The sequence below is a fragment of the Pleurodeles waltl genome, chromosome 4_2, assembly GCF_031143425.1.
Source record: "Pleurodeles waltl isolate 20211129_DDA chromosome 4_2, aPleWal1.hap1.20221129, whole genome shotgun sequence".
Classification (NCBI taxonomy): Eukaryota; Metazoa; Chordata; class Amphibia; order Caudata; family Salamandridae; genus Pleurodeles; species Pleurodeles waltl.
Window position 1 is genome coordinate 668,230,550 of NC_090443.1, and position 23,924 is coordinate 668,254,473.

Here is a 23,924-nt window from a genome sequence, read left to right on the forward strand (position 1 = left end):
CTGACTCCATTCACAAAAGGGCTGGGTAGCCTGTTGGCGTGGTGAGTAAGGGTGATTTTGTGGACGCCTATAGGTGCATCGAACATGGCCACTGAAGCAGTGAAAGGACTGCTGCTGTGATCTGGAACCCAGAGAGAGGCCCTGGGACATGACATTAGCTCAGCTTGATCAAAAATGCTCAAATGCAAAACCAGCTTTGTCCTCAAACATGCAGGAGCCGTTGAATGGCATTTCAATCAGGAATGATTGCAAATCCACAGAAAAAGGGGACCATGCCACTGTAGAGGCCATGGCCCTGCCTAGAGAGTACATGGTGTCCAGCCCACACCTGATGTCAAACTTCACTGCGTCCTGGCCATCAACCAAGTCTTGGTTCAGAATAGTGCGACTCTCTTTAGGAAACATGGGGAGCAGCTGTGTAACAGAGTCCCATAATGCTTGAGAGTATTGGCACATGAGACATGCAGTCTTCTCCGACTGCAAAGACAAGCTAGTGTAAGAGAAAATTTGCTTCCCAAAGGGATCCAGCCTCCTAAACTCTATATCTGGTGGGGTGGAAGGGAAAGTTTTCGGGTTAACTTTGGCTGTTGAGACCTGTACCACCAAGCTCTCGAGGAGTAGAAGACCGCGTCTCCTGGGGTGGGACAATGGTGGCAGACAATCATGTGGTGCACAGGAGCACTGTACAAGGTTTATCCCAGGCCCCTAGGAGAAGGTTAGCGAGGGTCTCAATAAAAGGGAGCACAGGTTCCTCAGTGCTCCTCCATGGGTGAAGCACCTCTGTCAAGGTATTGGTTCTGACCTTGAACGCAGGCAGTTGTAGGTCAAGGACCTCTGCTGCTCTGCACATCACTGTTGCCAAGGATGCCCCTACCTCTGAAACAGGCCTAGACCGGAAAGAATGCCAGTGTCTCAGGTGCTGTACAGCCCACTGGCGTCACTCTGCTTTTTGTACCAGTTCTCTTTCTGGTCAGGATCACCCCTCTAATGATACCGTTCCCTTTGTCCTCATCGCCCCCTTTTCATCAAGAAGGGCCTGTCAATAGACAGCAAGCCCAGTAGGTTGATATGGTCTGGACAACACCAATGCTGACATTAAGAGGCATCGGGGTGGTGCAGACTTTGAATTAGAGATGTGTATGGTCCCGTCGTCCAGCGGCACTGGTGGCCTTAAGGTCGGTGGCATGGGGACTTTTTAGCCGGGGAGTTTACAGCTGCCCAACAGAGTGTCAAGCTGGATTCAGGGGCAGATCCACAGGGCCCTGTTTGCGTTGGAGGCAAAGCCACCAGTCGTATTCCATTAAGGGCACCTCACAACTCCTTTGGGCCCGAAGACGCGCCAGATGAAGTCAGTGGCCCAAAGTTGGTGCACATAGTGTCATAGAACTCTTTCAACTGGGTGGGCATTGCTCTAGATTTGGGGAACTCAGGGTAGCATGGCTTGGGTCCAGATGCTGGCTCCACATGAGGTGGGTGGGAACAGGGCCTAGAAGCACAGCATTTGGATGAGGAAGCCAAAGAACGTTTCAATTTCCTCTCTTCTGCTTCTTGGACATAACCAACTTGGAGGAAGAACTCTTGGAACGCAAAGATGATCATCTGTGAGAACTGCTCAGGGAAGGGTCCTGAGCTCTACCCCGGGAACGGCACAGAGTCTTCTTCTACCATACAGCCAGGAGCTTTTTTGCCATCTTGCAAATCACCTTAGGGTGCATTTACATGCACTTGATTCAATCCTTGGGGTTGTGGCCTGACCCCATGCACCTGAGACAGACCATGTGGGGATCCGACACAGACATCGTTATGTGACACTCCCTGCAAGATTCAAACCCTGTAGGTTTTACAGGGGCATGCCCTCGGATTACTGTGAGCAACAGCTCAAAAGTAGTAGGAAAAAAAAATGAGTCAAAAAAAGTCAAAAAATTATCGAGTAGCTCTCCAGATGTGTGCTGTTGGCATGGAAAGAAAGGAACTGATGTCAGCACATAGAGGTTGAGCTTTTATGGGGATCACAACGTGACTTCTAACTTGGACAATGCCAAAGTGAAGCTGATCAACACCACCAGCAGGCGTGCAGAAGTACCTCTCAAGGTTTTCTAGATCCAGTCTGACACCTGGGGCATATTCTAAGGTGAGGAATCTCTCGTTAGCAGTCTGGATCAGAAACTGGGGGGTGGTTACCTGGTACTGAGTTTACATGGCTACATGGCTCTAGTCTGTCGCCATTCTATAGAGTTCTTAAGAGGGGGCTGCTAAACCAGTCTGTCTTAAAGTGGTGAACCTCAGATGCATCACAAAGGGACTGCTAATCCAGCCTTCCCTAGTGACGTGTCTCTGATGCACCACTTGGCATTGCTAAGGCAGCCTTCTACCTAGGAAGATGGGCACCCATTGCACCAAAGAGGGGCCACTAAGAATGCCTTCTTTGCGGAATTGGCTCCTAGCTGTGCCTAGCAGTAGTATAGAGGTTGCAGGAATTTACATTATGAATCTACCCAGACAAAAGAGCTTTAGTAGCTTTTCCACAGTTAGTGGCCTGAGAGATGTTTGAAGTGCTACTTACATATGTGGCACAATCTTACGAGGATTCAGGCACACCGGCCCTCATATAAGCCCTAACCTACTGTGAAAAGTATGCATCTCTCAGTAACTACACTATCAACATAATTGTATATTGTCGGCCTCTCAGCTTGCAGAGATCCCAAAAGCCCTTAGGTAAGCCTGTTATGAGTCACCACAAGAACCTTTATATTTACAGCAAAATGTAATTATATTTTGATAGGCTTCCATGTCTGCCCTATTGGTTGAGGCTAAATGGTTACAATTCAATAGTCAGGGAATTTCATTGCACATTCCCCGCTTGTTGCAAACAAATGCACGACTTGCATGAAGGTTGTGGCAACACAGGCCCTATGATCAGGACTAAGGGGCATCATAGTAGCCCAGACTTCCTCTGCCCATCCCAGCTGACCATCAGATACTTCGCCCCCCTCCCCCACCTACTACATAGTCTTTCCAGTTTCCCTTCCTTCCTTGGACTGATCATGTGACTATCCGTTTCCACCGAATTACATCTCCTATTTGCCTGACTGCTCTACACTGCTTCTCTACACCTTATAAGCCATTCTCCCATGATATCAACCCCAGGCATCCAGGGAAAGGTTTAGATACACATTTGAGCAACTGTGGCCAAAGCACTCTGCAAATTAGTCCTTTATATAGATTTTGTCATTCAGTGCTCCTTCTCCTGGTACTCAACTGCTACGAACACCACTGCATCCAGATAAAGGGTGGATGGTTAAGACTGGCTTCTTGTGGCAACTTTTCTGTTAGGACACAAACCTCTTCCCTCACGTCTGGCCCACGATCCCTAAGTGACCCATGACCCATTTTCATACTACGACCGTCATTACGAGTGGCCTGATGTTTTCTGAACCCTGCACAAACCCTTCTTTTTACATTGGCCTGTATTATGAGTTATACAAATATTATAATAACTTTTCATTACTGGGTGTGATAAGGTTTGCATACCCCATTACATTTCGCCAAAACTGCTGCAATTTACCAGGGAATAATTCCCAGTAATAACAAACGTGGATTTTGCTGTGGTGAGCACCAATAACTGCATGTTTATGGGGTAAAAACTTGCAAAAGCTGTTATTTATTACACCAAATATATTTCTACCCCCTTAAGTGTCAGGTGATAAATATCAAACCTCCGGGCATCATGGGGACCAAGATGTACTACATAGCCTGTGGCACCACTGGTGGTTTAGGAAACTGCCTCTTCCCACCAGTTGTACCTCCATTTGAAATGTGAATCCACAGCCTCTTTTAACCCTTGTGATTTTAGGAATCAGCCTCTTCCATTCGGTTCATGTATGTTGCCAGGTGAACCCATGGCTTCTCATAATTCTTGTGGTTTGGGGAAGCTTTCTCTTCCAATTGTTGCACATGCATTGCTTCTAGTTCACCATCAGACTTTTTCAAACTCTGGTGAGCGTATTAGGGCAAGAATCAGCATCTTCCACAGGGTGTACCTTTGCTGCATCTAGGTGAAACTCATACTATCAGGTATGAATGCTGCTGTTTAGGAGGTTTCTTCCTTGGTTGCACTTTTATCTGCAAGTGGACTATATATCCTGACTATTTTCTACCTCGGTCATCCGCCTGGTTCCTCACAGTGTCATCCCTAATCCATCCCCAACTTTTACATCCATTCTGTCAATTCTTCCCCTTCCGCCTCTGTCTGCTACAGTTCCTCTGTTCCCTCCACCTGCTAATTGGATGCTTACGGCTGACTTTCCACAATACACTTTCATTCTATCTGGTGAGATACCAGAATTTTGGGGCAGGCCACTTCATTCACATGTCTCCGATCGAATTCCTCTCTTGGCACGTGTTTCCTATCACTGACGACCCTCCTACTTAGCATTTCATGCCAGCTTCTGGGTAACGTAAATCAATATACAAATAACAGAAAAAAACAACAAAACTTGGTTTGGTTCTAGCTCAGCTTTTCAGGCCTTTTAAAAAACACATGTCCTGAAAACTATCTGATTCTGGCCTATTGAAAGCCCGGGGTTGTCTCAAAGTTTTCTCAAGGGGTAGTATATATTTGAAATCAGTAATTTAGCAGAGGAGAGATTGACACTAATAAACATTTGAAAGGAGTCAAAGGCCTCTTTTGTCATGGTTAGCCCCCACCTTTTGCCTGCTATTTGATGCGGTTTCAAAGATGTTAGTGCCCAGGGACCCTGCTAACTAGGGTCCCTGGACCAGATCTCTTTCCCAAAACTGTTGTGAGCCATTGGCACAATTGGCAACACCTTTAGCTGCCACTATAGGTCCATAGTGAATGGACCTTAAGTATGTATTGTATGGGATATTAAGGGTAGGCCCCTGAGGACAGGAACACAGATTGTGCCACCCTCCAGGGACATGCATCCAGAAGCACCTAGCACTGCCATTGAAGGCTGAGTGTTCTGATACAATCCCAAAATGCAAACTCGACATGGCACACAGTCTGTGTGCCCTGTCCATGATACACTGCATGCAATATAGGTACATCACCCCTCTGGCAGGCCTTCTATCCCTAAGGCAGGGTGCACTGTCTTATATGGGTGGACATAGATGCATGAGCAATACGCCCCTGCAAAATCTGAGACTTAGTAAGTGAACAGAGGAGCTATTCTAAATGCATGTGCTGGACTCACGTCACTACGAGTTTCACAGATACATGATGGCTACTCTGAACCCTGGATCGTATGGATTTATCATTCTGAGTTGTTTGATACCAAACTGGTACCAGTATTGTAGGTATTACCAAACATACCCAGAGATCACCTTAGAGGTGCCACCTGCAAAAGCTAACTAACCCTGGCATGGTTGCTGGCTGGTCACAACCAACCTGTCACCACCAGACAAGATTCTAGAACCCTGGGGTGAAAGATCCTGCTCTCTGTGTCCCAGAACAAAGCCCAACCTGGGAAGAGGTGCTATCCCACCTCCCCTAGGAATGTGCACTGCTTTGCTAGTGAGCATCAAAGGAATTATCGACCACTAAGTCTGCTGCTAGTAGCAGATAGCTGCCCCCATTGCATACCCCCACTTTTGGCAGGAGCAACAGTGGGAAAACAAATGGAGGAGTGGTCAGACCCAGCTTGCACCACCCCTAAGGTGTTGCATGTGAGGTGACCCCTCCATTTCATTTTCCTCCATCTTGCATGGAAGGAAAATAGCCAATCAGGTGTAGGGAAGTAACCTCTGCCCACAGGAAGTGGTCACATAGTGGGTACAGCACCCTAAGGTAGATGACCCATTGGTCACAACCAGGTACTCCCATAAACGCCCACTAAATACAGTATTTGGTGGACATCCCTAGACCAGAGAATCAGATTCCAAGGATAAAAGAGGACCAGCAATAAAGAAGACCCAAGTCTTGAGAACTGAATTCGGGCTGCACCAAGAAAAAGGGCACCAAACCCTGCCTGCTGCACCCAGGACTTGACAATTGCCGCTGAGGGGTTGCTCCGACATCGGCCAGACTAAACAAACCCCCAGAGGACCTCCACACTTTGAAAATTGCCAAAATCTCCCTCCAGAGTGAAGGCATTACTATTCTGCAACAAAGACCCAGTGAAGTCCACTTCACTGACCGGCTGCTGACCAAAGGAACTGGGCGCTGCAGCCAGACCAGTCTCCACCCGATGGACCATGAGGAAAACCCCTGCAAATATGCCAAGTTTGGTGGCACTGTGAACTCCAGTGGCCAAACCATGTAATAGCCCCAGGTACTGGTCACCTAACATCAGACACCCAGAAGCACAGTTCACTCCGGACTGAAAAAGGACCAGGAGGAATCCCAAGTCGAGGGACTCCAGAAACCACCAGGACCTCCCACCAGAGTGCCCCTGCTGACCTGCAAGCAAACCTCAAAGTGACGGACCTCCTCCTTCCAAGGGCACCTTTGCACACAGCTCCTTGCTGGATTCGATCTGCACCCGGCTGCCCTATGCCCTGCACCGAAGATCCAGGTGTGCCCTAATGGTCCCCCACCCCTTGCAACCATGACACTGCAAGGGGCCCCACTGGACTTACCTTTAAGTCCACTTGTGCAGTGCTTTTGCTAGTGGTCCCCCGCAGTGCCCTTGCACCAGCTCCAATGACTTCTGCAGCTGCTCCCGCAGAAACCGGGAGATGCCTGAACGTCTCCAGCTGGTCCATAGTGCCCACCAACGATCTCGACATACCTGCAACGAGACATTGGTAAATGCATTGCCTGATTTTATATGCATTTTTAAAGTATTCCTCCATTGATTCCAATGGTGCGTAATTATGCACAAAAGACTATTTGTCCTAAAACTTTAAAAATTCATAACTTAAAAAGTACTTGCCCAATTTTGATGAGCTTGGTCTTATACATTTTATAAAAATATGAAGTATGTTTGTAAACTGGTCCTGGGTTATTTTTTTGAGTGTGTGTCTTGCTTAATTGATACTGTGAGTACAACAAATGCTTTGCACTTCTCCAAGATTAGCTGAACTGCTCGACCAAGTTACCACAAAAAATGTGAGCATTAGGTTGTCTATTTTTTACCTCTGTAAACCAATGTGTTGTTGCCCAGACCTTCTGCACAGTTTGCCTAGCTTTTCACACTACATAGAGGGTTAGCCTCATACAAGGGGCCTGTGTTCTTGTATAGCAAGACCACCTCTGCCCTCTTCGTTAGTAAGATGTGAATAAGTGCTGAGAGTTTTGGGTGAACAATGCTTCAATTAGTGTGAAGAGGTCAAAGCCATGCTTGATGTATAGCGTAAGATATTGGACTCAACTAGTACACTGGAATAAAGGTAAGAGTCAAAAAGTTAAGGTCTACAGTAATTAAAGACTAGTAAAAGGTTGATAGTGTAAATAGAAGCAGTTAGGATGAACTAACAAGTTGTATTCAGAAATAAACATCACAAGTATCAATACATTGTCATGTTGTGTTAAACAACCTTCTATAATCCTACTAAACAGTTTAAAGGGGAAAACAGGAAACGTCATTAAACAAAAGCCCTCCAGGAGGCATTTGCAAGTTGCCCTCATCAGACAGCCTGGCTGAGGTGAGGAGAGGTCTCATGTCAGAGAATTTAGTGAATAAGAATACATCCTTTGGGATGCAATCATGATTTGTGGGATGATTGTATCTTGCATTTCTAGTGTTTGAATTATCAATCCAGTCCTCAGAAAAGCTGATAGAGTTGATTTAAATTCCAAAAAGATACCAAGATGTCACTGTACATTCTCTCCTTGGGATATAATCAGCTAGCTTAATGGGCCAGGTCTTCGCTAGTAGATACATTGACAAAACAGCAGCAGTAAATGTTCCAAAACTGGAGCTTTCTGGCACCAACACCTGTCTAGGCCTTATGCTTCTGTGATGCATGCTTAAGTTTTCAGATTATTGACCGAGAAATAACACCACAATATGAAGAAAAGGTGTAGCCAACATTCCCGAAACACCTCATGATTTATAATGGAAACTCAACAAACCCTTAATGTGACACAGCTACAATGCACTGTTTCTCACAGTTCCTGATACTTTTTCCTCCAACAAACAGACACTCCTAGGGCTCACAATGTTGCTGTAGAGGTTTACATTGTTGATGGTGATCAAATCAGATGATGAGTAGACCTGCCTTGGGAATGATCTTCGGTCCTCCTAGTACTACAACTACTCTTAGAAAGGTTAAGCAGGATAGGTTGTAAACATGCATGAGTGGCACTGCAACACTCAGGAAAATGTAGATACATTTAAACTCTGGGTTGCTGAGGTTTTTCAACAGTGTGATTAGCCAATGTGAATCCTCTGTCATTTTGTCCCCTTCAGGTGAATGCACCAGTATAGGCATCACTAATACATCAACAAAATACATGACAACCTATCAAAATGTATGCAACAGATCCTATTCTGAGAAGGCTTTTCTCTTTTACTATATATTGCAATCTGTCTCACATTCACTCCTCCTACATCATTCCCAACTTCTCCTTGTCCGCCACTCCAAAGATTTGATCACACTCAGGTTGGTACTTTCTTTCTGCACTATACACAGGACACCCTTACCTGTGCAGGATGCTAACATATCTTGCTCAGTAAAAAGTGTGTCAACTAGCCAGGTAGTCAGACACCAAAAGCCACACCAACTAGTGGTGTCCCTAAAGTCTTGGAGCCCTTAGATAAGTGTACTCCATGTGCCCAAACCTCAGAAAGCTGGGACTTAAATACTTGTTGCCAACTTTTTCTCTGAAGAGTCCGCAGTAGACCAGGACCACCATTGATGTCTAATTGCCTATCAGTCTCAAATTGCTGGTTTGTTCTGCTGAAAGAAGTCTGAATTCCAGAGGGCTTCACTGAGCAGGATGCAGAGCCAAAGCTGATCGACATTGAGAACTTCCTGAAAACCAATGCTGGACTTTGCTCACTCAAAGCTGTCCTGCCTTCAACAGCCGCACAGGGAGCCCTCTCTTTAGCGACCCACCATCATCAAACCCTGATGCAGATTCAGTTTGCAGCTTGCCCCATTGATGCCTCATCAACAGTCAGCTTTTCTCAAGAAACATTTCTAAGTCCTAAAGTAACTATTTGACCGGGACCTACCTGAGCCTCATATCAGACTTGCACTCGATCATGGCTGGTTTTAATTTAGACTTTGCCTCTGGTGTAGAATGCCCAGGTGCCCGTGGTTGGTGCTTTGTGCTTTTCTACGCTAAAATTTATTTCAAACTAAAAAATTCATATCTCTGGTTTATCTTATTGGATTGTTACTGTTTTGATCTGTTTTTGCTCATTAAAAATATCTATTTTCATATTTTGGAGTGGGATTTTTATTGTGTTTTCAACCTTTTAACAGTTTGGGTATTTCTGAAGGCTTTACATTTTTTTCTACATCATACCTGTCTTCTCTGTGCTATAGCTACCAGGAACTGAACCCAGGTTTAAATGACAAACCAATTACTGGAGCTAAAAGGAATAAGGCTATTATTACTTGCGATTCACTCCAACCAATAATATACTTTCTCACAGATTTATGAAGCACTTTAAATAACAGTGACATTGAATTTATCAATTTATAAAGAAGCTACAAAGAACTTACATACGCTGTTCCGATTCAACACTAGTTATATTGTTTGCATCTGATTGGCAGGAGCGAAAGAGGTATGTTTTGAACAAGTCATTATATTCAAGAGTTCATGTTTGTTCAGAAGAGCAAAAGGAGGTAAATAATGTAATTTACTTGGAGTCATTGAAAATGCCTGTCCTAACAATCTATTTTACCAGTGAAGGATTCTAACGTATTATGGTATTTTCTATGAGATTTAAGACATGGTGATTAGCATTGATAAGGAAACATGCATTGTCAATTGCTTTTCAGCCTAGCAAAGGCCCATTAAAAAATCATGCTTCTGTTCAAATTAACTGAACTTCAGTTGGAGGAATATTTGATAATATGACCTGAAAAATAATGTGACTACATCGAAACAAAGATGTGATAAGAGATTGAGTTTCTCCGTGTAGTATTTTATTGCCCAAGTACCATGAAAATCAAAACACTGTCAAGACCAAAATATTAAAAACAGTTGTCATTTCTGCAGTGAAAGTGGCAACCATATCCATGGAGAGGATACAATCTCACACCCAAACATATCAGTAGCAATATGTATTTTTAAATCGAACCAATGATTGTGCAAAAATACATTGCTTTATAAATATGGATACAGAAGTATTACACAAAATGGTTCATATTTTTATGTACATATATGTTTAGTAGAACGCGAATTTAACAGTCTACTATATAGCAGGATCTATAGCAATAATTACATTTCTACAAGCAATATAAAGTCTGTACAATGATCATTACACATTTAGATAATACACAGAGACAACTGGACCGCAATTAATCTACCTCAGTATATAGAGAGGCCAAATTAAAAGGTCCCATTGAGAATCCAAAGGACCTTCGGGTATGCACATTTCTTATGGCTGGTGCAAAGACAAATAAATCTTATTGATACAAGTGCAAGTTTGGATACCTTTTATAGGTTCTTATAAAAACTGGTGTTTGTGCTGTTCTTGAGGACTTGCAGTATGTATATGCCCATGAAAGCCAAAGAACACTCACACATCCAGTTGTCTTAGTTAAAGTCACTGCAATTTTGTTTGCACAAACATACTTGACATGGCAGGGCCACTACCACACCCAAAGCCATTTTTCTGTGACTCAATTCCATCAAAAGTTCTGACCGGCAGTGCAATAATTGCATAATATCTTCCGACAAACTTTCCATATTCGAAAATCCTTCTCGAAGTCAAAAATGTCTTTCAGGAAGTAGAGAACTTGATCCTAAGAGTAAAGAACATAACATATATAGTATTTGTACTGTGGCCCAACAACATGGAAGGCTTTAATTTCCATTGAAAAGTGGAGAGATATGAACATTATCTGACCCAATTAAAAGAAAGCAAAATAAATTAGTGCAATATAGAATGCCTCGTTATAATTTCTTATTTCCATCAAGTACTCTCCTGTTTAAGTAGCAACATGCATATTTTACCCCTTGATTTAATTGGCAGCTTGAAAAAAAAACACAAAGGTAGCCATACCTGTCCCACCTGTATCTGGAATTAAGTCATCAACCATGGAGTCTGCAAAACACATCCTCCAATAGGGTATAACTCGGAGCTAAGAATGCCATTTCTGTCGATGAACATCACCGTGAAGCATACAAGACAAGCCAAGTGTCAGCTGATTAACTTACCAAACAAGTAGTCAATGTGGCCAAAGCTGTGCATGTCAGACGTATCTTAGAGTAAATCAATATTACAACATCCGTACTCGCACAGCAACGTGTTGTACAAGTTACTTACCTTTGGTAACGAAATATCTGGTAGAGACATATTCTAGTTGCAGATTCCTTACCTTAGAATTTTCCCCCAGGCGTCAGACTGGATCCGTAGATTTTTCTTCGGGCAATACACTGGCGCGTCGTTAGGTGGCGTCGGTCGACTCTGTAGGCGTCGTAGTTGCCGTGATGACGTCGAGAGTAGTACATAGACGCCGCCCTCGCGCAGTGATGTCAGTTTCTTTTAATGACATTCCATGCCAGAGCGCAGAGCCGCTAAGAACACTGAGATTGGTGCGCAAGAGCTACAGACCTGAAAGGGGTGCATCCCTGTTCCTAGAAATCAGTTCTTAAGCGGGGAGGATGGGTGGGCCGTAAGGAATCTGCAACCAGAATATGTCTGTACCAGATATTTTGTTATCAAAAGGTAAGTAACTTGTACATCTGATAGAGACTTCTAGTTGCAGATTCCTTACCTTAGAATAGATACCCAAGCAATGCCATCCTCGGTGGTGGCCTGCGAACCAAGATCATACTAGAAAGTCCTGCCGGACCGAATGGCCAAAGTAGCGGTCTCAACGGACCTGACTATCCAGGCAGTAATGCTTAACAAACGTGCGCAGGGATGCCCACGTAGCTGCCTGACAGATATCCCAGATAGGAACTCCGCATGCTAACGCAGTGGAAGCAGCAGTTGCTCTGGTGGAATGAGCACGCAAGCCTTCAGGAGGTTGCTTTTTAGCCAAAGCGTAGCACATTTTGATGCAAAGAAGCACCCATAGAAAGAAGGTACGCTTTTGCACCGCCTTCCCTTTCTTCACACCCACATAGCCAACAAAGAGTTGATCGTCCACCCGGAAATCTTTAATACGATTGAGGTAGAACGCCAACACTCTTTTTGGATCCAGACGGTGGAGTCTCTCCTCCTCATGGGAAGGATGTGGGGGTGCGTAGAAGGTAGGCAAAGTGATGGACTGGCCTACATGAAACGGTGTAACCACCTTAGAAAGGAAGGAAGCTCTAGTGCGTAACACCACTTTGTCAGGGTGTACAGACAAGTATGGAGGTTTTGAAGAAAGGGCCTGAAGCTCACTCACCCTGCGAGCAGAGGTGATAGCAACCAGAAAGACAGTTTTGAATGTGAGGAGCCGCAAGGGATGCATTGGCTCAAAGGGGGTACACATCAAATAAGTAAGTACAAGATTTAGATCCCACTGAGGCATGATAAATGGAGTGGGAGGAAATAAGTGGGCGAGACCTTTTAAAAACCTACTCACAATATGAGATTTAAAGAGTGAGGGCTGGTCAGGTAGCCTAAGAAAGGCGAAAATGGCAGACAAATACCCTTTAAGGGTGCCCAAAGCAGAGCCCTGCTGGGCTAAAGAAAGAATGAAGAGAAGAACCTCTGACAGAGGGGCAAAAGGGGATCAACAGATTTGTTGGTACACCATGCCACAAATGTATTCCAACGACAGGCTATACAGTTTTAGTCGATGGACGCCTGGCTGCCAAGAAAACATTGCAGACTTCGGGTGGAACTGAAAATGCCGTCAACTGTTGCCGCTCAATCTCCACGCATGAAGGCGGAGTTTGGACAGGTTCGGGTGGAGAACCTTCCCCTGCTGCTGCGACAGAAGATCCGCCCGAAGAGGCAGTCTGAGTAGAGGATCGATGGACATGATCAATAGCTCTGGATACCACACTCTTTGAGCCCAATCCGGAACCAACAAGATAACTTGGGCCCAGTCGTACTTGATTTCCTTGAGAACTCTGGGCAGAAGAGGGATAGGCGGGAAGGCGTAAAGGAGGCAGGAGCTCCACTCAAGACGGAAAGAGTCTCCGAGAGAGTGCCGCCTTGGGAACTCCAATGCGCAAAAAAGCTGACATTGCGCATTCTCTGCAGAGGCGAAAAGATCTAACCAAGGCTCTCCCCACTTGGGAAAGAGACCTTGCGCCATCTCCGGATGGAGACGCCATTTGTGATCGACTGTGCGTCGGCGGGGAGATCGTCTGCTCTGGCATTGAGAGAGCCCGCCAGATGTTCCAGCCACGTCCTGAGGTGTAGTGCCTCCTGACAAAGGGTCCAGGACCCTACCCCGCCTTGTTTGCTGGAGTACCTCATGGCGGTAGTGTTGTCCGTGAACACCTGCACCACTTTCCCTTTGAGAGAGGGAAGGCATGCTTTCAACGTAAGCCTGATCGCCCAGAGCTCCAGCATATTTATGTGGAGCCCCGACTACGCCAGAGACCAGAGGCCTCTGATCTCCGCCTCCCCCATGTGGCCGCCCCAGCACAGAAGTGACGCATCTGTCACTATAGAGAGATCTGGTTGGGGAAGGGAGAGGGATCTGCTGTTGACCCAATTTGGATTCGAAAGCCACCACTGCAGGTCTTTCGCAGTCCCCTCCGAGATCTTGACCATGTCGGGGAGATTTCCCTGATGCTGCTCCCACTGGAACTTCAAGTCCCATTGCAGAGCCCGCATATGCCATCTGGCATGTGTTCCTAGCAGGATGCAGGAGACCATGAGGCCCAGTAGCCTCAGAGTCAGTCTCACTGAAACCCAAGACTGAAAGATCAGAATCATAGCCTGAAAGTCTAGGACTCGCTTGTCGGGAAGATAAGCCCGAAATTGCACTGTATCCAGAACAGCTCCAATGAAAGGGAGCGTCTGATAAGAAGTCATGTGTCACTTCAGCACATTTATAGTGAACCCCAGCTTGTGCAGGAGGTTCGCCGTAGTCTGAAGGTGGGAGACGACTGTCTGGGGCGAAGGCGCCTTCAACAGCCAGTCATCGAGGTAGGGGAAGACAGACCCCTAACCTGCGCAGATGAGCTGCAACCACCGCCATCACTTTCGTGAACACCCGAGGGGTGCTGGCAAGGCCGAAAGGGAGCACGGTAAATTGAAAGTGCTCGTGACCTACCACAAATCGTAGGTAACGTCTGTGGGCAGGCAGGATGGGGATGTGGAAATAAGCGTTCTGCAAGTCAAACGCTACCATCCAGTCTCCTGGGTCTAAAGCAGACAAAACCTGAGCCAGGATGAGCATTTTGAATTTCTCCTTCTTGAGGAAGTAGTTCAGGTCCCAAAGGTCTAGGATAGGACGTAAGCCCTTGTCCTTCTTTGGTACCAGAAAGTAGCGGGAATAACCACCACTACCTACTTCTGGCACAGGGACCCTTTCTATAGCTCCCTTGGCCAAGAGAGCCGCAACTTCCTGGCGGAGAAGCACCAAATGATCCTCCAGAAGATGATGGAAGGATGGTGGCATGTGTGGTGGTGCAGATTCGAAAGGGAGGGAGTAGCCCTTCCGAATGATCTGCAAAACCCACCCGTCCGTGGTGATATGTTCCGAGTGGGGCAGGTGATGGCAGATCCTGCCACCAGCTGGGTGGGAATGAGGGGACGGACGAGGAGAGTTTGGAGGCTGCAGCGGGGGCAGAGGTGAGCTGGACAGACCTCTGGTTCCCTGTCTCACGGCCACGTGGCTTTCCGCGTCCCCGCCCACGCATAGGCTGGCCAGCGTGCGCAGCACGGTGGCTGGGTAGAGGACGTGTCAGGGCGCCCCTTCCGTATCAACAAAAGGGACGAAAAGCGGACTGTGGTGGGCGAGTGGTGGGGGGAAAGACCAAGGGACTGAGCCGTAGCCCGGGAATCCTTGAATCTCTCCAAGGCCAAGTCTGCTTTTTCTCTGTAGAGACGGGTGCCATCAAAGGGCATGTCCAAGAGTGACTGTTGGACATCCCCCGAGAAGCCAGAAGTGCGTAACCAGGCATGGCGCCGTAAGACCACTGTCATTGCAACCGATCTGCCCAGAGAGTCGGTCGTATCCAGCTCTCAACGGATAGTAAACTTTTCCGCGTCTCTCCCATCTTTCACTGCTTGGGAGACGATAGCAAAGGCCTCCTCCGATATCTGCGGCAGGACTTGCACAACCGTATCCCACAGGAAGTGGGTATAATTGCCCAAAAGACAAGCGGTGTTCACAGACCGCAGTGTGAGGCTGGAGGAAGAAAACAACTTCTTGCCAAATTGTTTCAGCCTTTTGGGTTCTCTATCCAGGGGTGCAGAAGGGAACGCTCCTGAAGGAGAGGAAGCCTGGATAACAAGACTCTCAGGCATGGGGTGTTGGGACAGGAATTTTGAGTTGTTCAGTGTGGGCCAATAGTGGCGAGTTATAGACCTGTTCACAGGAGTCCCTGTGTTGGGTTTGGACCATGTACCCAAAAGGACATCGGTGAGGGTATCATTGAATGATAGAAGGGGTTCGGAAGTAGAAGCCCCAGGCTGAAGCATATCTGTCAGGAGATTAGACCTGACTTCCACAGTAGGTAGCTCAAGGCCGAGGACCTCAGCTGCCCTAATGACCACCATTCTGTAAGTTGCTCCCTCCGCCGTAGCCACGTAGGAGGAGACAGCATGCCAGCATCAGGAGACGAATCCTGACCACTGGCTTCACTCAAATCCTGTGCCCAGTCCATAGCAGGGTCATCCTGGTATTCATAAGGGTCCAGGGATCCCTCCAATTCCTCCCCGTATTCGTACCCATAGGAAAAAGGGTCAGAATCTGACCTCGGGCGAATAGGCCCCACGAAGTCGATGGAGTCATCAGGGATAAGAAGTGGGTCGACATCGATAGTGGGCACTACCGACGTTGGGAGCATCGATAATGGACCCAGCACTGGGGAAGGTCTCGAAGGTGCGACCGGCGTTGGTGCGGATCCACGCACAGATCCGGAGGTGACCTTGGTGGCCGGGGCCGAAGCCGCCGGCGTGGAACCCGGAGGCACCTCAGCTGAACCCCTTGGGGCCTCGTAAACCTCCTTCAGGTGGGCGGGGGTCGCTCCGGCAAACTCGGGGAAGCGCGGAGTCGACCCAGACGCAGGCTACAAGGACGGAGGCCTAGTGCGTGGACGCTCGTCCCGTGTCGCGGCCAATCGACTAGGTGAAGTCGGAGAGCGATGGGACTTCTTTGACTTCTAATTCTTACCTTGGCCCGAGGATTTCGAAGAAGATAAGTGGTGATGACTCAGCGACCGATCTCAAGACCTTCCTCTCAAGCGAGACCGGGACCTACGCAGAGTCGAGTGCCTGGCCGCCATTAGCTTTAGGGATAGCCCCCTCAAAGACTTCAAGTGCATGGCCCGACACTTGGAGCATGACTTCGGGTCGTGGTCGCGCACGAGGCGCCACAGACAAATGCGATGAGGATCTGTCACTGACATCGTCTGATGGCAGTCCTCACAAGGCTTGAACCCGGTCTTCGGGGACATCTCGACGCACCAAAGTCATACACAAAAACTTCGACAAAACGGTCAAATTCGGCCAAAAAAATAGCCAGGGTAGCTCTCTCCGGATCAGCGTGCGGCGCCGAAAGAAAAGAACTGACGTCACTGAGTGAGGACGGAGTCTATGTACTACTCCCGACGTCATCACGGCGACCATGACGCCTACGGAGTTGACCGACGCCACCTACCAATGCGCAAGGGTATTGCTAGAAGAAAAATCTCCAGATCCAGTCTGACGCCTGGGGGAAAATTCTAAGGTAAGGAATCTGCAACTAGAAGTCTCTATCAGATGTGATATTTAGGACAAAGTGTTATCAATATAAATCATAATTGCCTGAGGCCACGAGTCACAAAGTTACAGACATAACAAAAAGAAAGAAACTTCTAGCAAAAAGAAAATTATGCTATCAGCATGAGTTACTAATGACAATTTTAATTTCGTTTTCTGTGTTTTCAAAATGGTTTAGAGAACATTGTCTTACTTTTGCATACAACAGTTACCTAGTAGGTATTTTAGAAGATTGCTCATAACTGGAATGCATAACTGTTCATATTTTGCCCAAGTAAGTTTATAGTAGGATTGTTTTGTAGAATTGAGGATTGGTTAGGCACTCGCTTTGAGAGCTTGTGCTGACTAATCCAACAAGCATTGGCAAAGCCAACAGGTCTCACATATGTAAGAGCTATTGGTTTTGTCAATGTTTTTTAGCCATGTTGTACATCAGGGTGGCTGCTGTGCAGTATGGCTGAAATTAAAATTGCTCTGATGCAGCTAGCTCTGGAAGTGCCATACTGCTTTTTTAGTACTGCAGACAGGAAGGGGGTGGGCAACAACACTGAGGAAGGGCTGTAGGAGGGGGCAACACTGACAGTGTGGGGAAAGAAGCACCATGATGCAGCCTGGATTAGCTGTGTCATAGCTATTTCTTTGTTAATTGCTGGGAGGGAGGTGTGAGGGAACATTGTGAGGCATGTGCTTTAGGCAAGCTTTTGAGGACAAAGGGTGGCAGGGAGGGCTGGGGCAACCTGCTAATAACAGAGGTTGGTAGGGAGGCGCAGGGCATGTTGATAACAAAGTAGGGTAGGAGGGAGGGCCAGTGCAAGCTTTCAATGAAAGGTGGGAGGAGGTACTGAGACAAGCTAACAATAACAGAGGGTGGGAGGAAGGTCTGTGGGCAAGCTGCCAATGGAGGTTGGCAGTGAGGTGCTGGGGCAAGCAGATGGACAACAGTGGTAGGAAGGGTCGGGTGCAAGCAGACAGACAGCAGAGTGTCGGCAGGGAGGAGGAATACAGAGGGGGCAAGTACACAAGGGCAATAGCACAAAAGATACGTTCTGGTACAATGCTTAAAAACAAACAAGTAGTGCTTTAAAAAATGAGCAGTCAAAGGACGCAAGTATTGCATCCATGCTCCATTGGAGGGACAAACACATTAAGACAAAGTAAGCCTAAAACAGCTGACCAATAAGAAGCAAAGAAACAAGAGTGACAATGAAACCAACCAATGCATCTGGTAACTGTGACTCCTGGCAGAAAGTAAAATAAAAAAAATGTTTGTACTTACCACCCATTGTAAATTACAAAATACATGACAAATTCAAAACAGATGTTTCTTGCTTATTGGCTATCAATAAAGCAAGACACACACTCAAAAGAATAACTCACGACCAGTTTACAAAAATACTTTAATTAGATTTTTATAAAATTTATAAGACCAAGATCATAAAAATCAGGTAAGGACTTTTTAAGTTAAGAATTTTTTAAGTTTTAGCAAAAATAGTCTTTGTGCGTAATTACGCACCTTTGGAATCAATGGAGAAATACTTAAAAAATGCATATAAAATCAGGCAATGCATTTACCAATGTCTCCTTTTGCAGGTATGTCGAGATCATTGGTGGGCACTATCGACCAGCTGGAAACGTTCAGGCAGCTCTGGGTTTCTGCGGGAGCAGCTGCAGAAGTCGTTGAAGCTGGTGCAAGGGCACTGAGAGGGACCACTTGCAAAAGCACTGCACAAGTGGACTTAAAGGTAAGTCCAGTGGATCCCCTTGTAGTGTCGAGGTTGCAAGGGGTGGGGGACCATTAGGGCACAGCTGGATCTTCGACATTTGCTATCTTTTCTCTGAAGATCCCGCAGGAGACCGGGACCGCCACTGATGTCAAATTGCCTATCAGTCTCAACTTGCTGGTTTGTCCCGCTGAACGAAGTCTGAATTCCAGAGGGCTTCACTGAGCGGGATGCAGAGCCAAAGCTGATCAAAATTGAAACCTTCCTGGACACCAGTGCTGGACTTTGCTCACTCAAAGCTGTCCTGCATTCGACAGACACACTGGGAACCCTCTCTTTAGGGACCCTCCATCTTCAAACCCCGACTCGGATTCAGTTTCCAGCTTGCCCCACTGATGTCTCATCAGTGATCAGCTTTTCTCAAAAAACATTTTGAAGTCCAAAAGTAACTCTTTGACTGGGACCTTCCTGAGCCTCGTATCCGACCTGCACTCCATCATGCTGGTCTTAACTTAGACTTTGCACCTGGTGTAGCATGGCCAGGCGCCGGTGGTTGGTGCTTTGTGCTTTTTTACGCTAAAATGTAATTCAAACTAAAAAAAATCAGATCTCTGGGTCACCTTTTTAGATTGTTGTTGTTTTGATCTCTTTTTGCTCATTAAAAAATATCTAATTTCATCAATTGGAGTGGGATTTTTATTGTGTTTTCAACCTTTTAACAGTTTTGGTGTTTCTAAAGGCTTTGCATTTTTTTCCACATCATACCTGTCTTCTGTGTGCTATAGCTACAGGGAACTGAACCCAGGTTTAAATGACAAACCAATTACTGGACCTAAAAGGAGTAAGGCTATTATTACTTGTGATTCACACCAACTAATAATCTATTTTCTCACAGATTTATGTAGCACTTTAAATAACAGTGAAAATGATTTGGCAATATAAAAAAAGCTACAAAGCACTTACATACTCTGTTCAGATTCAACACTAGTTAAATTGTTTGCATCTGATTGGCGGGCGCGAATGAGGTATGTTTTAAACAAGTCATTATATTCAAGATTTCATGTTTGTTCAGAATAGCAAATGGAGGTAAATATTGTAATTTACTTGTAGTCATTGAAATTGCTTGTCCTGACAATGTATTTTACCAGTGAAGGATTCTAAGGTATTCTGGTATTTTCTATGGGATGTAAGACATGGTGATTAGCATTGATAAGGAAACATGCATGGTCAAATGCTTTTCAGCCTAGCTGAGACCCATTAAAATAATCATGCTGCTGTACAAGTTAACTGAACTTCAGTTGGAGGAATATTTAATAATATGACCTGAAAATAATATGAAAATTTAGAAACGAAGATTTGATAAGATATAGAGTTTCTCCGTGTAGCATTTTATTGCCCAAGTACCATGAAAATCAAAACCCTGTCAATACCAAATATTAAAAACAGTTGCAATTTCTGCAGTGAAAGTGGCATTCCATATACAACCATATCCATGGAGAGGATACAATCTCACACCCAAACATATCAGTAGCAATATGTATTTTTAAATCCAACCAATGATTGTGCAAAAATACATTGATTTATAAATATGGATACAGAAGTATTACACAAAATGGTTCATATTTTTATGTACATATATGTTTAGTAGAAGGCGAATTTAACAGTCTACTACAAAGCAGCCATTATAGCAATAATTACATTTTTACAAGCAATATAAAGTCTGTACAATGATCATTACACATTTAGATAATACACGGAGACAACTGGACCGCAATTAATCTACCTCAGTATAGAGAGAGGCTAAATTAAAAGATCCTGTGAGAATCCAAAGGACCCTCGGGTATGCAAATTTCTTATGGCTGGTGCGAAGACAAATAAATCATACTGATACAAGTGCAAGTTTGTAAACCTTTTATAGGTTGCTATAAAAACTGGTGTTTGTGCTGCTCTTGTAGACGTGCAGTATAAATATGCCCATGAAAGCCAAGGAACACTCACACATCCAGTTGTCTCAGTTACAATCACTTCAATTTTGTTTCCACAAACGTACTTGACATGGCAGGGCCACTACCACATCCAAAGCCATTTTTCTGTGACTCATTTCCTAGGTATGCCATCAAAAGCTCTGACCGGCGGTGCAATAATTGCAGAATATCTTCCGACAAACTTTCCGTATTCGAAAATCGCACCTTCTCGAAGTCAAAAATGTCTTTCAGGAAGTAGAGAACTTGATCCTAAAAGTAAAGAACATAACATATATATTATTTGTGCAGTATACCAACAACATGGAAGGCTTTAATTACCATTGAAAAGTGGAGAGATATGAACATTATCCGACCCAATTAAAAGAAAGCAAAATTAATTAGTGATATATAGAATACCTCATTAGAATTTCTTATTTCTATCAGGTACTCTCCTGTTTAAGTAGTAACATGCATATTTTACCCCTTGATTTAATTGGCAGCTTGAAAATAAAACACAAAGCTAGTCATACCTGTCCCACCCGTATCTGGAATGCAGTCACCAACCATGGAGTCTGCCAAACAAATCCTCCCATAGGGTATAACTCGGAGCTAAGGAGGTCATTTCTGTCGATGAACATCACCGTGAAGCATACTAGACAAGCCAAGTATCAGCTGATTAACTTACCAAACAAGTGGTCAATGGGGCCAAAGCTGTGCATGACAGATGTATCTTAGAGTAAAGCAATATTACAACATCCGTACTCGCACAGCAACGCGTTGTGATATTTAGGACATAAAGTGTTGTCAATATAAATCATAAATTGCCTGAGGCCACGAGTCACAAAATTACAGACATAACAACAAGAAAGAAACTTCTAGCAAAAAGGAAATTATGCTATCAGCATGGGTCACTAATGACAATTTAATTTCATTTTCTGTGTATCCAACACTGTCTTACTTTTGAATACAACAGTTACCTAGTAGGTATTTTAGAAGATTGCTCTTAACTGGAATGCATTACTGTTCACATTTTACCCAAGTAAGTTTATAGTAGGATTGTTTTGAAGAACTGAGGATTGGTGAGGCACTTGCTTTGAGAGCTTATGCTGACTAATCTAACAAGCACTGGCAAAGCCAACAGGTCTCACCTACGTAAGAGCTATTGGCTTTGTCAATGTTTTTTAGCCATGTCGTACAACAGAGTGGCTGCTGTGCAGCATGGCTGAAATTAAAATTGCTATGATACGGCTTGCTCTGGAGTGTCATACTGCTTATTTTTGTACTGCGGACAGGAAGGGGGTGGGTAACCACACTGAGGAAGGGCTGTGTGGGGGGGGGGAAGGGGGCAACACAGAGTGTGGGGAAAAAGCACCATGATACAGCCCGGATTAGCTGTGTCATAGCTATTTCTTTGTTATTTGCTGGGAGTGAGATGTGAAGGAACATTGTGAGGCATGTGCTTTAGGCAAGCTGTTGAGGACAAAGGGTGGCAGGGAGGGCTGGGGCAACCTGATGATAATAGAGGGTGGAAGGGAGGAGTGAGGCATGTTGACAACAAAGTAAGGAAGGAGGAAGGGCTGGTGCTAGCTGATAATGAAAGGTGGGAGGAGGTACTGGGACAAGCTAACTATAACAGAGGGTGGGAGGAAGGTCTGTGGGCAAGCTGACAATGGAGGTTGGCAGTGAGCGGCTGGGGCAAGCAAATGGACAACAGAGGTGGGAAGGTGCAGGAGCAAGCAGACAGACAGCAGAGTGTTGGCAGGTGGAAGGAATATGGAAGGGGCAAGTACCCAAGGGAAATAGCACAAAAGATACGTTCTGGTACAATGCTTAAAAACAAAGTAGTGCCTTAAAAAATGAACATTCAAAGGACACAAGTATTGCGTCCATGCTCCATTGGAGGGACCAACACATCAAGATAAAGTAAGCCTAAAACAGCTGACCAATAAGAAGCAAAGAAACGAGAGTGACAATGAAACCAACCAATGCGTCTGGTAAATGTGTGTCCTGACACAAAGTAAAAAAAAACTTTAAAAAAACAAGTTTGTACTTACCACCCACTGTAACTTACAAAACAGATGTTTCTTGCTTATTGGCCAAGAGCAAGAAAGTTAACAGAAGACCATCACCACACAAAGTCAAGAACTTGCATTTTTACTGAACTCCCTCTGCACAAGCTTGAAGAAATTTCTACACACTCAACCAAAGTGGCAGGGAATTTCAGCTGAGGCAGCTAGAGTGCTTTGCAGCTTCATCCAATTCCCTCTGCTACCAGATTCCAGTGAGAGTACATTTCCCCCACAAAATGAATAAGTCAAAAGGTCACGTTGTCCCGCAGTACCAGCTTAAGCTGCTAGCCAGTCTTGTGTTTCACCTTGGTTGGGTCTATCCTAGAGCACTTTCTGACTAAAGGCTTACAGAAAAAGACTCACAGTAATTGTATATATTTGTGCAATACCAATTGATTTAGTAGACGCCTAGGATAGAATACATTAGTGGGCTCCAAAAGTAACTTGCCATTAGATAGTTGAATGTTTGATCTCAAGTGGGATACTATTGCTTTTGTTTTTCAAAAAGTGTGCTTAGTAATGCACCCCCAGTGTTTTAGAAGGGTCTTGACACATTGTTTTTTTCTCTTTAACTGATTGGAAATGTAACTTGACGCTAATATGTTTATTTCAGGAAACATTTATTGGTATAATTAATTGTGGATCACTACTAAGCCATTGAAAAATCGAGGGGCAACAAGAGGTACTGCTAGTGCAGGAGTTTTAATAAACGTATTAATGAATAATCATGTATTCGAGTAATGGATTTTGAGTAGAAAATGTAATCTAGAGAAAAATAATGCACACATTTGAAAATGTGCCCACATGAAGTGGCTGCCAGTGATCACAAAGTATACTTATAAATGCTTTATTAAATGAAAATGATGAGCTTATGTTTGAAAATGTAGTAATACACCATATTTAGGGTTATGCATTATGTATTAGTTTTATCAAATAAAAGCCTTAACTTAGCGGAGGTCTTGGCATAGTTGCACAGCCTCATGTCAAGCTGTATTTCTAAACGTTTAATAAAATGTCTGTGTAAAGAGCTGAATTGTGAATTTCCATTGTGCTGACCTAATGCATTCATAACTGAAGTCTTTTTCCGTGAGAACCGCTTACTAGATGAGGTTGTTCCTGCTAGGTGTAAACACGGTAATTGTAACATGTGTTAGACTGACTTTCTCAGGCTTAAAACAATAAAGATACTGACTGGAGTATAAG

General features: G+C 45.0%; 1 protein-coding gene across 2 annotated transcripts in view; it reads right to left on the reverse strand.

Annotated features, from left to right (window-relative positions):
- Window positions 1-10,031: 10,031 nt before the first annotated feature.
- Window positions 10,032-23,924, reverse strand: part of MIGA1 (mitoguardin 1) — a 457,181-nt gene continuing 443,288 nt past the window's right edge. Inside the window, exons 16-17 of one of the 2 annotated variants that reach the window (XM_069232246.1) lie at window positions 20,739-20,922; window positions 10,032-10,887 (exon numbers count right to left, since the gene is read on the reverse strand). In XM_069232246.1, coding sequence (XP_069088347.1) covers window positions 10,853-10,887; window positions 20,739-20,922 — 219 coding nt within the window. In that variant the 3' untranslated portion in view covers window positions 10,032-10,852. Of the gene's footprint in view, window positions 10,888-20,686; window positions 20,923-23,924 lie in introns of both variants that reach the window. The other variant, XM_069232247.1, reaches the window with a different exon arrangement.